The sequence below is a fragment of the Dama dama genome, chromosome 20, assembly GCF_033118175.1.
Source record: "Dama dama isolate Ldn47 chromosome 20, ASM3311817v1, whole genome shotgun sequence".
NCBI lineage: Eukaryota > Metazoa > Chordata > Mammalia > Artiodactyla > Cervidae > Dama > Dama dama.
The window spans coordinates 17,914,973-17,931,794 of record NC_083700.1 but is presented as its reverse complement, the minus strand read 5'-3'; the positions used below and the strand labels follow the sequence as shown (position 1 = coordinate 17,931,794).

Here is a 16,822-nt window from a genome sequence, read left to right as displayed (position 1 = left end):
GGTGCCTTTTGGGCACAGAGGATCAGCCAGTGACTGAGTTACATGATAGCCTACATTTCACAGAAGAAGCTGGGATCAGTGTAGACATTCCCCTAGGGACAGGAGACAGGAGCTGGGTATCGAGGCCCTAGCCATCCACTCCGTGGGGCGGGCATTACCCTGGGCAGGCACCAGGGACACGGGATTTCCTGGACTTTCAAGGAGCTCACAGTGCCCGGAGGGAATGCTGTCAGCAGTGCCTCCAAGACCCAGGATTGCGTTCCACTTCTGCCAGGCCCTCTGGGGTTGAACAAGTCACTTGCTCTCTCTGGCACTGTTTTCTCATCTGTGAACTTGGAGAAGTAAAAGCCCTGGCCCCACAGGCTTGTAGTAAGGATTAAACGGGACGGTGCATGGGGGGTCACAGTATAAAGCCTGGCATGCGGAGGCGTTCAGCCAGGGATGGATATCACATGGACCAGCTCTGCCCCACTAGACAGCCTGACCAGGTGGAACGTCGCCTCCTCGGCCAAGGCCAGGACATTTCAAGACAGTCCACAGCTGGATCTAGAGCTTTGGGCGGCAAACTGAGGAGTGCCTGGTCCAAAGTAGACTCTCAATATGTGGTGGTGGGCTGAATGGAGAATGGGTGAAATACTGTGCTAGACCTTGAGCCAGATTTAAAGATGTGTAGACTTTATAGCAGTCCTCGAGGAGCTTTTTTAAAAATTATATTTGGCTATGCTGGGTTTTCGTTGCTGCATGGGCTCTTCTCTAGTGGTGGTGAGCGGGGGCTAATCTCCAGTGCAGTGCACGGACTTCTCGTGGTGGCGGGTTCTCTTGCTGCGGAGCATAGGCTCTAGAGTGTTCAGGTTTCAATAGTTTTGGCATGTGGGCTCAGTAGTTGCAGCTCCTGGGCTCTAGAGCACAGGCTCACTTAGTCATGGAGCATGGCCTTAGTTGCTCTGCAGCACGTGGGATCTTCCCGGACCAGGGGTCAAACCCAAGTCCCCTGCATTGGGAGGTGGATTTTCTGCCGGCTGAGTCACCGCTGTGTGTGTGTGTGTGTGTGAGCTTGGTCAGGTCTGACTCTTTGCAACCCCATGGGCTGTGTGTGTGTGTGTGTGTGTGTGTGTGTGTGTGTGAGCTTGGTCAGGTCTGACTCTTTGCAACCCCATGGGCTGTAGCCTGCCAGGCTCCTCTGTCCATGGAATTTTTCAGGCAAGAATATTAGAGTGGGTTGCCATTTCCTACTCCAGGGGATCTTCTTGACCCAGGGATCAAACCCACATTTTTTGCGTCTCCTGCATTGGCAGGCAGATTTTTTTTTTTTTTACCACTAGCACCACCAGGGAAGCCCAGAAACTTGGAGAGATGTAACTTTGTATGAGATGTTTTTTTGTTTTTGTCATGCTATGGCTTGTGGGATCCTAGTTCCCCAACCAGGGATCAAATTCAGGCCCCCCCTGCAGTGGTAGCACAGAATTCTAACCCATGGATTGCCAGGGAATTCCTAAATTTTTAATAAAGGACATTTATGAAAAGGTTAAATAAATATGTGTTACAAAATCTCATAAAATAAAAAGTGGCAAAACAAGAATGGGGGTGACAGGATGAAGGAAGACAAAGGCCTGTTGCCTTGCTGTTCACACCTGTGCTCCCAGTGTGAGAATAACAGCACCTCACACAAGGCAGCCCCCAGTGACGACGCGCTGATTCACTTAATAAGATGGGAGAGGGTGCCAGAAAATGAAGATGCTGTTAGACCCAAGAGCAGTGTACTTCAGAAAACGTTTGCATCCCTTTGAGCAGCTGAGACATGCTCACTTGGCAGCGGGGCCTGGCTCTCTTTCTAAGGGAAGGGTCTCCTGCCAGTTTTGTGGGTGACTTAGGGAAGGGGACTAGGTCCCTGGGTATCCGCCATTACCTCCCTACCTGGTCAGTTCATGTTCTGACACTGCTGCAGGCCCTCCAGGGGCACTCTGTGCTGGCGGGGGGCCTGCTGACACCCTTTCCTCCCTCCACCCCTCCAGTTTAACTTGGGGCCTGCTTAGTACCCTGAAGCGGCTTAGCTCTGATGTAGGCCGACCTCAGAGGTACTGCAGGTTTGGTGCCAGACTAGAGTGACTGTCACAATAAAGGGAGTCTTGTGAATTGTTTGGCTTTCCGGTTCATATAAAAATCATGTTTAAAAAAAAAAATCATGTTTATACTGTATCCTATTAAATAGCATTATGTATAAAACAATGTACATACCTCATATAAAAAAGTTGATTTCTAAAATTGCTAACCATCATCTGATAATGCAGGGTTGCCACAAGCTTTTGATTTGTTTAAAAAACAAAAAAACCACCGCAGTATCTGTGAAGCGCAATAAAATGAAGTATACCTCTATTTGTGGGATTCCCTAGTAAAGAACTCACCTGCAATGCAGGAGCCTCAGGAGGACATGGGTTCGATCCCTGGGTCAGGAAGGTCCCCTGGAGGAGGGCACAGCAACCCACTCCAGTACTCTTGCCTGGAGAATTCCATGGACAGAGAAGCCCGGCAGGCAGGTATGGTCCACAGATTTGCAAAGAGTTGGACATGGCTGAAGTGACTTAGTGCACACACAGGTACACACACACTTCTATTTACTGCCACAGGACCTTGGGCAAGTAATTTCCTTTATATGTAACCTAGGAGTAAAATGGCAACACCTCTGGGGTCCAGTCACTTGAGGATTAGAAGGGGCCTGTGGGAACGGAAGTGTGTCCTGGCTTCAAGGGGACAGTTCCGTTTCTGGATCCTTCAGTTTTCTGTTTCCACCTCTCAGTGGGATCCCCACAGCTGCCGCAGGAGCCAGAGATCCTGTCTGGGGCTCAGAACCCGGGGGTACAGTGCTGGAACGCATTGCCGCAGGCCACCCACAGCCACTGGTCTGGAGCTACCTGGGGGACGTCCCGCCCCGTCCCGCCTTCCGGAGACCCCAGCACTTTGCACCGTCCCAGCTCTGACCAGTTGTCTCCCCGCAGGTGGCTGGCTGCTCCATCAGTGTAGAGGGCATCCAAGTCCTGGGCCCTGGGAACCTCATGATCTCCGAAGCGTTGGTCCAGCACTCGAGCGTCTACGCCTGCGCAGTCAGTCAATCAGCTCGGAACTCAGATCCGACGAGAGCACAGGGCATTCTGCTTGTGCAGGGTGAGCCCCAAGGGCCAGCTAGGGAGTGTCCTGGGTCACCTCACCCTCCACGGGAACCTGGATGAGGAGAGGAGCAGGAGGAGGGTGAGAGGCCAGACCTCACGGCACCTCCCACCTGCCATCACCTGCCTGGCTCCCTCCGAGTTTGTCCACTGGCCACAGTCCTTGTCCAAGCCTCCAGGCAGCAGCACCATCTTCATCTGTGTAGCCCAGGGTGTCCCTGAGCCCTGGCTGGTCTGGCTGAAGAACGGGAAACGGTTGAGTCCTGGGGATGACATTCGGCTAACCTACAACAGGTACCCGAGGTGCGCCTGTTCCACCCCCTCCACTCTGCCTGACTGCTGAGGTCCCCTCAGCTGCCCCAGGCATCCACCCCCACCTATATACAACACTCTCTTCCTACATCTACTGTCTACAACCCTTGCAGCTAACTCCACCCACAGAAGGCTCTGCCCAGCCTGCTCCATACAAGCGACACCTGCATATGGGTGGTGGGTCCTTCTGCTTCTGGGCTGGTCCGTGGGTCTTGCCACTCCCACCAGGGCAGGGGACTCGGAGGGAAGGAGCCCCAGTGGTTGTGTTTGCTTTTCCCTGGTGCAGATATCTGCAGAGGACAAGGCCATCTACCAATACACGGCAGAGAACAGTGCAGGCTCCAACCAGGCCAGTGCCTGCCTGGCTGTGACGGTATCCAGAGCCATCCCCTGTTCCCATGGGCCTGCCCGCAGGGGCGGCAGCTCTCTCCACCTCTGCCGTTTGAGTGTCCCGGGAACCACTGCCCCCCAGTGGGGACTCGTCATCAGCTTTGTGTCGCACCTCTGGCCAGTGGGAGGTGGGTGTGAGTGGATGGGCAGGAGTCCCTGTCAAGTTTCTCTTAGTGATGCCCAGACCTGCCTGGACCTCTGATACTTCCTTTTGCTCTTCAGCCCCCTTCTTATCCTCAGCCTTTCTCATCCTGGCTCCTGCAGCCCCCACTCCCTTCTCTCCTTAGAGACCTAGCTGGGGCTCTGTGCCCACTTTGTGGTGGTGGGGGATGGTTGTAGTAAGGGAGAGGGATGCTGGTTGCCAAGCTTCTCTGCTTCTCAAAGCCAGCTGGTCCAGAGCTCCAAGAGGCCGGGGGCAAAGGCACCTTTTGAGCACGTCTTCTCCAACCTGGAGCCTGCCACGGTCTATTCCATCCATGTGCAGGCCTACTCAGCAGAGGGTGCCAGCCAGGACTCGGCCTCCAGCCACGCTTCCAGCATGGGCGGCAGTGAGCAACAGCTTCTCCAGCCCTGTAGAGCCCCTGGCCTCGGGCAAACAGAACTGCCAACCAGCTCATCTCGTTTCCTCTGCAGCCCCTGCTGCCCTCGGCTTCCCCACCAAAGCGCTCAACGTCACCTCTGTGCAGGCCTCATGGGAGCTGCCACTCCAGCTGGGGTCTATCCAAGGCTTCAATCTCTTTTACCGCAAGCTGCCTGCTGCCCATTTTGAAGGGCCCCTGCTTCTGGCTAGCACTGTCAGTTCCTTTCTCTACACAGATCTGGGTGAGGCCCTCTCTGAGATCCAGCTCCAGGCCTTCAGTGGCCATGGGGATGGCAAGCACAGTTCCCATGTTGTCTCTCGGCACATGTGCCCCTGGCCACCCCTGGTGGGTGGGATCTGGTAGCAGGGTGGCAGGCCTGGGGTCCAGGCAGGCCCTTACCATAGGACCTGCGGCCGCCAGTCTTCGAGGAGGAGGAGGGGCTGACTTTGCCTCCACCTTGGTCCTCTGACGGACGGCACTGTATCCAGAGTCCAAGGCTGGGTGCTCTTGCAGCCAGGATGAGAGCAGCTTGCTGCCTGGGGTTGTGGTGGGCATACACGTGGGCCTGGCTGCCCTCATCATCTGCCTCCTCTGTCTCCTCCTGGGCTGGAGACACAGATAAGGGCCAGGACGGCTAATGTGGAGAACTGCTAGGAAGACAGTCTGCACTACAGCGGCATAGGTCCAAAGAGCGGGGAAGGGCTTTTATCCATGACTATGCTGTTTTACAAATGAGGAGACTGAGGCAGCGAGGGAGGGTCAGTCCCTCTCAGTTGTGTGGTACTAGGAGCGGGAGGAGGCCTGGTGGCCGCATGAAACAGGGCAGAGAGCACGGGGGCTCCCAAGGCAAAGGACAGGCGGCGAAAGGGGGCCAGAGCTGGATTCCTGTGACTCTGCACAAGGAAGGGTCTGGCTTCTCCTGTCTCTGGGGTGCGCAGAACAGGATGAAAGGCTGGGGCTGATGGATGCTAAGCCAGAGGGAAGCCCCAGACAGGTCATGGTGCTCATCCTCTCCATCCGGGCAGCCTCTTCTGCAGACAGGAGTCACAGGAGTGCTGAGCAGTGCCTCAGGCTGCCTGGGATGGAGCTGGGGGCTGCAGAAGCCAGGCTGCGAGTGGAGGGAAGCGGGGAAGACTGAACTCATTACCCAGGTGAGGGGGAGTCTAGTGAGGGGGACTGGGGAGGAAAGAGTGGTGTGCTTGAGGCCCCGCGTCTGAGGCCTGACCACCGCCCTCCCCCTCCTGTGATGGTGGAGCAGCTGCCCTTGGCCTAGGGCCTTCCAAGCTGGCTCCCTCCCAGATGTCACTAACTGCAGCCCTACCTAAGAACCTACTTCACCTTTCCCTGCCACCCTGGAGGCAGGAAGGAACCAAAGGTCCCCCAGCCCCTTCAGTGGAGAGGGGCAAGCCTGACCATAGGAAGAGAAAAGAGGACATGACTTCCGCTTCTCCCTTCTCCTCAAGCAAGGGGGGAATCTGTGTCCTCCCCAACACACCAGATAACTTAAAACTAAACCATGCTCAGGTGGGAGTTCTCTCCATTAATCCTCCCTCATACCCCACTGAACATATCCTCATGATCCAAAGGATCCATGATCCCCAAAGACAGATAGCTCTAAGGGTTCCCCTGAAGCGGGAAAGCGGGGCAAGGCACTCATCCTCCAAGCTGAACCTCCTGTCTGAAACCTGTTTCTCCTGTGCCCAAGCTGGAGTCTGACCGGGACAGGCATCCTGCGTTCCCAGTTGTTTAAAAAGGCAGGTGGGCAAAGGGCTCCAGGTTCCTTGCCATTTTGTTCCGACATCAGAAGCATTTCGGACATCTAAGCTCATGTGCACTGCTTCTCTCAGCAACCAAATGCCCCTCTCCACCTTTCCAGATCCAAAGCATTGGCCCCTTTTCAGGAGGCACCCCTCAACATTTTTCTATTTTTGAAAGGAACTATTAGTTTGCACTGAGGTTTTGGTGGTCTTGAATCCCTTGCAGAATGAGCACAGAGGCTATGGAACACCCTACCCATCTATTCGCCTCCGTTCTAGATGTCCAAAGAGCACATCTTTCCCACCCTGCCCCTGATGACCTGTGGCAGTCCTGGCCCCTGCCCCCTCCTTGTCCAGCCCTTCCATGCCCTAAAACCAAAATCCCAGGCTCTCAATCTGTTGGTCTTGGTGGGATCCCAATCACTGTCTCCCCTGTGCTCTTGTAGAAAGATGTTAGTACCGATGACAAGACTCCAGCAAGGCTGGGCCTTGCCCCTCCGCAACCGCCCAAGGAGCAGAAGCTGTTTTGACTAAACAATGTGGCAGGGGACCAAGAGGTTAAGAACAGCCCCAAACTTCAGCTCCCTGAGGAAGTGCCATCCTCTCCTCTGGGTGGGCCTTGTCTAAATGCTTTGCTGGAAATAAACCAAGATGGAAAAAATAAATTAGAATCTGATTAATGTTCTGGATTGAAAGGAGAACTTGGGGGAGTGGAGGTGAGTGACATGGCAGGACACAGCAGTTGCAGATCTTTCAGCGGATGTTGCATTCCAACTAAGGAAGTACATATGATGCAGCTTGCTAAGAACAGTGTGGGCTGTTTTAAGGTTCCCCCTGGAGAGACCAGCATGCTACAAAGAACTCTTACTGGAGACTAGAGCAGCATAATGAGAAGGGCCAAGGACAACTAGGGTACACCTCTCCTTCGGGCAGGATGGAGGTCCAGCCTCTGGGTTAAATGCAGCCTCCTTTGGGATAACTTTAGACCTTAAGTCATCAGGTAATTAAAGTGGGATCAGTGGCTTCCAGAACATGGATCTACATAAAAGTGAGGGGAACAAGAATACTCAAATAGGTAAGGGCTTTAAATCCTCACAACTGAAGAAAGGACACAAACTATAAAGGCACCCAAGTGACTTCAGGGAGTATAAATCATAGCCAATCTCCAAATCGCCCCTAAAATTTCTCCCACCAAACTGCCATCCCCACCCTCCCCCATGACTAAAGCACAAGTCACAGGAAAGTTTAGAAACCATTCCTTTCTTTATTAAACATAGCTTGCAAGTGATAAATATTACAAAGTTTTTTTTTCTTTTAATCCTTTCTCCAAAAATTAGCTTATTATTTGAATCTGTCACCGCTGAAATGCTCAGCAGCATCTGAAACAGATGGGAGTGTATTTGCCTTTTTGAAAACCAGTTTCTATTGGTCTTAGTTTTTTCATTTTAATTCCCAAACACAATGCAGAAAATCAGAATGAGTTTTTTTTTTTTTTAAAAAAGGAAACTTAAAAGAGTTGTGCAAAAGGGTCTTGTTCCCCTCCCACCCACCCCATTCAGAGAAGGCCATTCCCCATCCCACCTCCCTGCTCCCCACCCCCCACCCCCAATCTATCCTTCCACCTTCCCCAGGGCTTCACCCACCATCCTATACCCTTCTCCAGGCTTTACCGGCCAAGGACCTACAGTGGGAGTACGCAGCCCAGGCTGTGGGGAAACTGGGCCCCTGAAGGAAACAGCTGTTGAGAGAGCTGCCTTTAAGGGGGTTCAGATGAGATCTGAGGGAAGGAGACAAGATGTGGACTATATCTGAGCTCTCCAACCAAAGAAATGGGGGAAAGATCTGCATTCTGTAGCTCACAAAGGGCGTGAGTGACTGCCAACCTGGGGTATTCATTGGTCAACCACCCTTGAGGGCAACTGCTTGTGAGGTGGGGCTTGGGGCCTGGTTCCTGCCCTTGGGTAACTAGAGGCAGGAGGGCAAAGATGTCCCAGATTTAACTGACGTTCTAAACATCACTCTGCTGCCTTTCCTAAACCAAAAGGAACAGCAGGGACCTGGCAGCTCTCCAAGGGCACTGTCACACATATACCCACTTCAACACTAGCCACTTTGGTTTCCTCCCTGGTTTTTCAGCCCGACACTTTCCTCACCTCAAGCTGTTTTGTTTTCAGGTGGGGAAGGAAGCTTTATAAACTTAGTGGCTAGAGGATCTCCCCTGCCTGCCATCACTTCACAAATAAAACGGAGACCCCGAAAATTAGCTCCACCAAAGGTCACGTAACAAGTCAGCAGGAAAGCTCGAGACTAAACCCCAGGTCTCCAGGCTGTGCCACCATCCCACCCTCTTTGTGCTGTGGTTCTCTTTACTCTCCACAGTCTGGACTAGGAGTCTTAGCTTTTGCAGTAACCCAGCCTCACCCCAATTTACAAAGCCTAAAACTGTGTACAGATGGATATGGCTCTCCCCTAAGGGAGACTTTCTTAGGATGACTTGTTTAAATTATTTCTATCATCCCCTGACAATCCACCCTCAAAGGCCCATGAAACTAGGTTCTTTTTTTGGGGGTGGGGAAATCCCTTGCATAAGAAAGCTTGACACTGAATTTTGTTATATAGGTATATTGTATATATGCTGATGCAATCAGAGGAAAAAAAACAGTGCAAATACAATTACAATTCATAATAATACTTGGTTTCAATGCCCCCGGGAACTGCCCCATTCCTCGGCTACCTCCCAACCCCCAGCACTTCCCCACAGTCTCAACCTAATGCTGGGGGGTAGGGAGGGTGGGCAGGTTAGGGTAGGGAGTGGGCTCTGCCAAGGCAGTGCTGGTGACCCGGAGGGACTACTCCAGGGTGGGGAGGCAAGGCACAAATTAGGGGTGGGTGGTGGGGGAGGTGGCATCTCTAAGGAGGGATGGGGTTGGAGCAGCTGCCAGTCTCAGTGTGCTGGGCCCGGCCCACTCCCCTCCCCACCCTCCACAGCCCTGCCTCCCTACCCCCTCCCCTTCCCCAGAAACCCTTTTGCACGGATCATACACAAACGGGCACATTACAAAATGACATAACACAGTTTCACAATATCCATGGCTAGGGCTTTTTTTTCTCTTTTTCAGTTTTTTTTTTTTCTACACAATGTACAATTCCTTTTAAATGGATCAAGAAATAGCTTATATACACGAATGAGTCCTTGTTATAACATCTCGGCAGCAAATATCATAAGCTAATGAAGGTCTTGTTGGAGGGGAAGGGAGCCTAGGACTGGGGAGGGGGTAGGGGGTGTGGAGAGAAGGTTATGCCTTCTGGAGAAGTGGGGAGAAAAGGGAGAGGTTAGGGAAAAGGAACAAAAGTAAAATATCAAGAAGCATCTTTACAAAGCAGTTCTATAGCTAATTCCTTTTAAAGGGGAAAGGAAAGGCAACCAAAGCAGGAAAACATTTATCTCTGTGTCTTAAAAAAAAAATTGTCTACCATACATACATCCAAAAAATGTGGAAAAAAGACTTATTCCAGGGATGAAAGAAGTCCAGATGCTGTGGTCAAATGACAAAAAGAAAAAGAAAAAGAAAAAAAAAAAAAAAAGACAAATAAGGACCTCTGTCCCTCAGTTTTACCAAAGCCTTACCACTCAATCACCTGTATCAGGCTTAGAGAGAGTAAGCCACTGTCCATAAACTACTACTTTTAAAGCCTCTGGTGATGGAGGAAGCCAGGCAAAACTGGTGGGATCCTCATTCTATTATCACCCTGAGCTTCAGTGCTCCAGGGGTAAAGGATAACTCAGTACAGAGGGTCTTTCCTCCTATCTTTAGGGCATGAGGTTTAGTGTCTATGGGGCCCAAGGCCTGGGGATGGACAGCAACAATAGACTTGGAGGGACACAAGGCAATCAGTGATGAAAAAGTAGAGAAACGAGGAAGACAGAAGGATGGGGGAGAGGGAGGAAAAGGGAGGAGGTGGAAGGCTAATACTTTACCATGATTAGAGGAACCTCACCCCCCCGCCCCCGTCACTAATCCCTGGGAAGGGTATGAAAATGGGGATAAGAGAGGGTAAGAAATCAAATCTCAGAGATTGAGCAAAGGGTCACGGAGCTATACTAGTCAACAAGCAGCCTCTATGTAACTGACCCTGAGGGGATAAAAACAGGGAAGACTCCACCCTCTCCCCTATCGCCTCAGCACCTTGGCAGGCACGCGACTACAGGCTTTCCTTCCCCATCATCCCCTATCTCTACACATCTTACTTCCAAACCCCATTCAAAGGTGGCCTGGCTCCCAGGGAAGGGATTCAGCTCAGGGCAGGGACAGCCCCCAGCCAGACGGTATTGCACATTCTCTGTTCCTTACTTTTAATCTCAACTGACAAACTTGGGCACCTCGTACCTCTGAGCACCTCTGAGCTGGGGGAGGGGAGACATAACTGAAATGGCACTTCATCACGGGGTGGGGGGAGGGAGGCTAGACAGACATGCCACAAGGCAAGATGACTTGCAGGGAAAATATTTTTTAAAAAGCTTCCAATTTCGTGGAAGAGAGAAAAGCAAAACCAAACGATTTATCTAGTGCTTTCAAAGCACAGAGGGCAAAGGAAAGATGTAAGAATATATCTTTATATATATATATATAATTTTAAAATAATCCCAGACCCAGTTCCACTAACCCCCCTCCCTCTCCCACCACTTAGTCAGGGGTTCCACATTCCCCAGAAAAATACTCGAAACGACCCCATCACTACCTGTTACTAGCGTCTAGCTTCCAGATCATTTCACCACTGGGGAGCCCAGACACAGGCTGCATCTCTGCTCCTTTATTAAGTGCTCCATGAATTGGGGGAAAGGGAGGAAAGAAAAAAAGCCAGGAAGGCCCGTAGGGCCAGTATAATCACCCACAGTGGCTCTGGAATATGGGGAGTAGAGGCCAGTGTGGGGGGAACTGAGCCTGATTCCAGCTCCTCCTATCCCCTCCCCAAACTTTATGGGGAGAATGTGCAGTTTGTGTGTGTGTTAATTTTAAAAGTGCCTTCTTACTTTAAAAAATTATTTAATTTTAAAAAATAAAAATGGGGGAACCTCTCCAGGTGGCTTTCAAGGGCAAAATGTAACACTGCTCTTCACACCTCTCTGCTGAGAGTATCCCTTCCTCAAACTCTGACAGCTTTTATTAGAGCTGGAGAGGCAGGTGGACATACACTATGAAGTGAGCAGAAACCCCTAACTTTAATGGGCTTCCCTTACCTCAAAAACAACCTGGTCCCTTCCCCCGTCCCCCATGGTGTGGGCAAATGGGATGCTAATCTCCCCAATCCCTAGGACAGCAACATTGCACAATTCAATTCATTCTCTACATTAGTAGCACTTAAGAATAAAAACAAACAAGAAAGCAAAATTTATAGAATTCTGGGGAGAAAAAAGACAACAACTACTTTTATAGCACAGGTCCAGGACTGGTTTTGACATGAACTGTTCAGCTGTGAGCAGTTGGCTCTGCAGTTAGTGCAGCAGGGCCAGGGTAGGGCTCCAACCTGATTAGGTGCCCTCACCCTCATCTCCTGGCGCTCAGAAGGTAAAGAGACAAAAATGGGAAAGTCGCAACTGTTGGGAGGGAAACCCCTCTTTCTTTCTTCCTCTATTTCCTCCCTTTGACATGTCACTCACTCATGCCCATCCAACTTCCAGGACACCCAGCAAAGTCAGGCTGGGAACAGCCACTCTATATTACAGATGGGGCTGTGGTTACTGAGGGCAGATTAGGATTTTTAAAAAAAGAAAAGAAAAGAGATGGGGATGGGGGAGAACTTTAAAAAAAAATAAGATGAAATAATTTGGGGCTAGTTGGCCTGAAATAGTCTTCTGTGTCTCCACTAGGGTCAGGAGACCAACCTCATTCACCCAGCATCCAGAAGGCTAGGACCTTGTCTCAGCCCTCCTTGGCTCAACTTGGTTCACTGTCATGCCCCTTTCTCTCTTTTCTTTATGGGTCACTTTTAGAGTGGTTAAGTTTTAAAGCTTCTCCTTCCAGGCTCTTTCCCCTCATTCTTAGAGCCCAACTTCAATACTCAACACTGCCTTCTGAACTGTCCAGCTCAGAGACACCCCACAGCTGGTGTGCTATTCCTCCTTGTTTGATGCCACCACCTCCCCCCAACCCTGGGTTAAGTGCATTAAAAACTTTTGCCCCTAACACTCCCAGTCATGTCCTACTTGGCAGCTGGGGACCCTACTGCAATGCTCCTATCACTTAACTGAATGTCATTTGTGTTTACAAAAAAGAAAAAAGAAGAGAAAAAAAATACTGGGTGAAAATAAAAAGGTTTAACCGTCCACTGAACAAAGGGAGGACACACAACATCATTAAAAATGATAATAATAATTAAAGCATAAAAACAAACTTTAGAAACACACATCAAAGGGCTTAGATTTCTCCCCAGGACCTCATTCTGACCTCTATCAGAGGCAGAGATCCACCTCACTATTAAAACTCAAGAGAGAAAGTGGCAGAAGAGATCGCAGCAGTGTAAAACAAAGGGGAGGTGGCGGGGCAGGGCGTGTGTTTTCTTGTTGATTCCTACTTTTTGTCTTCTGTTTTTCTGTTTTGTTTTCCGTGTATGGTAGGCACCAGTACAGGCACTGCATGCGACGGAAGTTGGGGACAATGGGAGAGGAGAGGGGTAAAGGGTTCAAGGTCGGGCAGTGTAAGTGGAACAGGCGTTATTTCTGTCCACTGATGGACTGCGATATAGACCGGGGAGGAATCATGTCTAAAAGGTATTCCCGCTGTCGGTCTGCCAGACTGGGGGCTTTGTGTCCTCCAATACCAGTGTTCAAGTATGCAATGTTGACACCTAGACCCAGGAGACAAAAGTGGAGGGCAGGTATTAAAAGAGGAAATGATACCTTCTTCCGCAATACCCTGAGGCTACAGTCTTGGAGATGCAGAGGGAACATTAGAAGTTGTCTACATCAGTCCAGACTCAGTTAAGCTTTATTTCAGTAGCAACTACCCACCCTGCTCCTGAGCTTTAGGTAGAGAGGTCTTCCCTAAACTTCAAACCTACCAGGACTAATCAACATGGTATTGATGGTATAGAAGAGTCAACGAAAACGGTGGTGAGAGGAAAATAATCAAGACAAAGAGAGGGGAATTACTGAATCAGCTTTGGTTTAGGGGCAGCTGACTTTGAAGAAACTTTCCTAGGTCACTCAACCAGGATCAGGACAGTTAACACTGCTATTCTGGCCAAAAGAGATCAATAACCACATGCCCACCAAAAGGGTCATTTTCACCACCAAAACCTTAGTGTACTGTGCCTGGCATGTACTATGGATTTAGCAAACATTTGCTGAATAACAAGAGTGAAGGGAGGAGGGCCTAAAGACAGAGCAGAAAACAAAAGACGGAACAATCACCTAAAGGAGCCGCTAAAGAACTCTGAAGTTCTGAGCCCAGCCCTTCTTACCTGGCATACCAAGGAGGCCCCCCGGCACAGACAGCTGGGGTGCCTGTGCGAAGTTGGAAAGCATAGAACGGGCAGATGTGGGCATACCACGCTGGAGGCTGCTTTGGGGCTGTGGGGCCTGCAATGACGAGGAGACAGGTGATCGTAACTTTGCCATGACGGAAGGAGTAAGGGGAAGGAAAGAATATGGGAGTACAGAAGAGCAATATGATTTTCCACAGAGCAAAGGACAAACTAGAATAAATGACTGACAAAACCGTAAGAGAAATCCTCACCTGCCGAAGCGTATGATGTCTCATTATGGTCTCTTGTTTACTGACACTGGACACAGCTGGAGCCGTAGTGGGGGAGAGGGCTGCCTGCTGCTGTAATCGCTGTTCAATTTCCTGTTGGGAGTCATCAGGTCAAGTTGGGCAGGACAGCGCCCAATTTCCTAACCAGAAAACCTAGAGGTCTTCTTATCTCTAATGTTGCCAGCTAGTTGGAGGGATATGGAAAAGGCAAAAGAGTTTGGTGGGGCAGTTGCACTAAGAGCTCTGGGTATAGTAACCTCAATACTTCAATGCTTAAGGAATCCCTCTCTCCAGGAAAGCTGGCTCTCAGAAGTTGGCTGGAGTTCTAGGTGGTGGTGATGAGCTGACTAATGTAATTAATTAAGCCCAATGAGTTACTGAAGTTTTATTTTTGACTCCTGTCTACTCATTTTCTAGAGGACCCATGATGCTACCCAGAGGGGTCTGATAGGTGGTGGGGCGGAAAATAATCTGAGATTCCCAATACCTCTTCCCTGCTCCAAGATATTCTCATTCTACTAATACTGAATGAAGAATCACACACACTAGCAATCACTAATCTTCACTGGGTACTTTATAATTTACCCTTCCCTTTGTCATTTCTTTGTCAAATATGGACTGCAGATAATTACTTCTCTAAAAGAGAGTTCTAGTACAAATGTAAATGTAAATCCTTTTCACCAAAATCCATTTGTTTGAGGAAATGAAGTCAATAACAGAGGAATTTCCGCAGTGCTATCAGGGAAAACCAAGATTCTCAAGACTTTTGTCCCTTTCCCTTAACCTCAGACATTATGTGTCATTAAATTCTTACTCAATCAGAAGTAATGAAATGGAAATGGGAGAGGCAGAATGGTAAGAAGGGTATAAAGGGAACCCAGGCCTCTAGGTTCAAGGAACTTCATTTCAGAAACCTAGATCACCTGGACTGTAGATTTCACACAGACAACTCCTCTAAACTAGAAAGAACTGCCTTTTGGTAAAACCCAACCTGCACAGGCGGCTGGTGAGAAGTCAGAACTCTTACCTGTTCCTGCTGTAGGGCTTTAACAAAAGCGTTTTTCAGCCGGTTGGTGTGTTCTGCCTTTAGAGCCTTCTTCTGGTTGGAGGTCATACACTGCTCACAGAGAATCTTACCATTCTTCTCCTGCTTCCAGTGAGGGGTGAAATCTGTGCGGCACTGGGCACAAACAAAGGGTTCAACCCGCAGAAGAGAGGCACAGCTTTTCCCTAGATGCCAACAAAAACAATAATCAGTGGTTGTACATTTCCTATCTCCTCTGTGTCTCTTCATCAGATGAATCTTTTTCCAGGAGTTTACTCTGCTGAATTAAAAAAGTGACTCTGTAATTTATAAAATATTTACATTTCATTTGATTGCAAAGTATCACTTTAGGGAATTAGTACCATCCTTATTTACAAATGAGGAAATTAAGAAACATAGCTCCAAATGACAAAACTGGGATGATAAAAACTCAAGTTTTCTGATTTCCTATTATGCAATAATGAGAAGAAAATGTGTGTCAGAGTCAAAGGGCTCCAGCCCGCACACTGCAAATAGAGAGCAACCCCTGCTTGCTGCCACTAGACATAGTCCTTGTGCAGCAATGAAGACCCAGTGTGACCAAAAATAATTAATTTAAAAAAAAAGAGCTAAATGATATGCTGGAAACAGAAAAATAGACAAGCTATACAAAATACACAATAAAAATATTAAGCCTAAGACATACAGACACACAGAAAGCTTTTTGATATGCTGTTCCTAAACAGCCTCTGAATAAAGGATGGGAGTGGTTTGGTAAAAGTCAGGGAGAGGTTATTTAATATTACACAGTACCATGTGATACTCTGTCCATATTAATCAGGTTTGGCAACCTCTTGCTTAGATAAAAAGACTGGCCAACAAACAGCCTTACCTTGGCTGTCGATGACACTCTGTACAACTTCCTCCAAGCCTACCATGTAGATGAACTCGCTATTGGCTGCACTAGGCAGGAAGTGAAGCAAGGGAGCAGGTGGTTTAGGGGGTGGAATCTCCAAAAGTGTCTTTTCCAGCTGTTTGCGAAGAGCCAATTTGGCTGCAGCCTGTGAGTTGGCAGCATCTGTCATGGCGCTGGGGCTAGGAAGTGGTGAGGACACTCTGTTCACGGTCCCTGGCTGGATATGGGAGGCAAGATTCATATAGATGGCAGAGGATGTTGTGCGCTGACAGGGAACAGAAGAACTTGACTGCTGAAACAGATTGAATGTAGGGGTCAGTGATGATATGTGGGAGAGAGAACCAATTTTCACTTTCGTGGCAGAGAACACTATCTGATCCTACTCTGACCTACGCAGCTTCCCCCAAACTCGGAAAATGACATGAGGTGTCCAGCTGCTCCACTGAAAAAGGATTCTGGCACACAGCAAAGGAGAATGACAGTGGCTATGAACCAAAACTGCAAAGATTCAGGATTCTCTGTCTTACGTCCTTTATGTTTCTCATTCCTTAGGCCCCTCCAGCTCTTTCTTCTAGACATATATTAGCTTACTGCTGCTCTGCTGCATCTAACCCTTCTTCTCCACTACTATATTCACGTGGGCTTCCCAGGGGGCTCAGTGGTAAAGAATCCGCCTGCCAATGTAGGAGATGGAGGAGACTCGAGTTTGATCCCTGGGTTGGGAAGATTCCCTGGAGGAGTAAATGGCAACCCACTCCAGTATTCTTACCTGGAAAACTCCATGGACAGATGAGCCTGCTGGGCTATAGTCCGTGGGGTTGCAAAGAGTCAGACACGACTTAGCAACTAAGCACGCACATGCTATATTCATACAATTCCTCATGATTTCACTTTTGGGACCACTGTCAGCCCACCAAAATTTCCTTT

General features: G+C 49.3%; 1 protein-coding gene across 3 annotated transcripts in view; it reads right to left on the bottom strand.

Moving 5' to 3' along the window:
* Positions 1 to 8,807: 8,807 nt before the first annotated feature.
* GATAD2B (GATA zinc finger domain containing 2B) overlaps positions 8,808 to 16,822 on the bottom strand; it is a 78,823-nt gene continuing 70,808 nt past the window's right edge. For 2 of the 3 annotated variants that reach the window (XM_061120764.1, XM_061120762.1), the window contains exons 7-11: positions 15,872 to 16,187; positions 14,983 to 15,185; positions 13,938 to 14,048; positions 13,663 to 13,780; positions 8,808 to 13,047 (exon numbers count right to left, since the gene is read on the bottom strand). In XM_061120764.1, coding sequence (XP_060976747.1) covers positions 12,914 to 13,047; positions 13,663 to 13,780; positions 13,938 to 14,048; positions 14,983 to 15,185; positions 15,872 to 16,187 — 882 coding nt within the window. In that variant the 3' untranslated portion in view covers positions 8,808 to 12,913. The remainder of the gene's footprint in view (positions 13,048 to 13,662; positions 13,781 to 13,937; positions 14,049 to 14,982; positions 15,186 to 15,871; positions 16,188 to 16,822) is intronic. The other variant, XM_061120763.1, reaches the window with a different exon arrangement.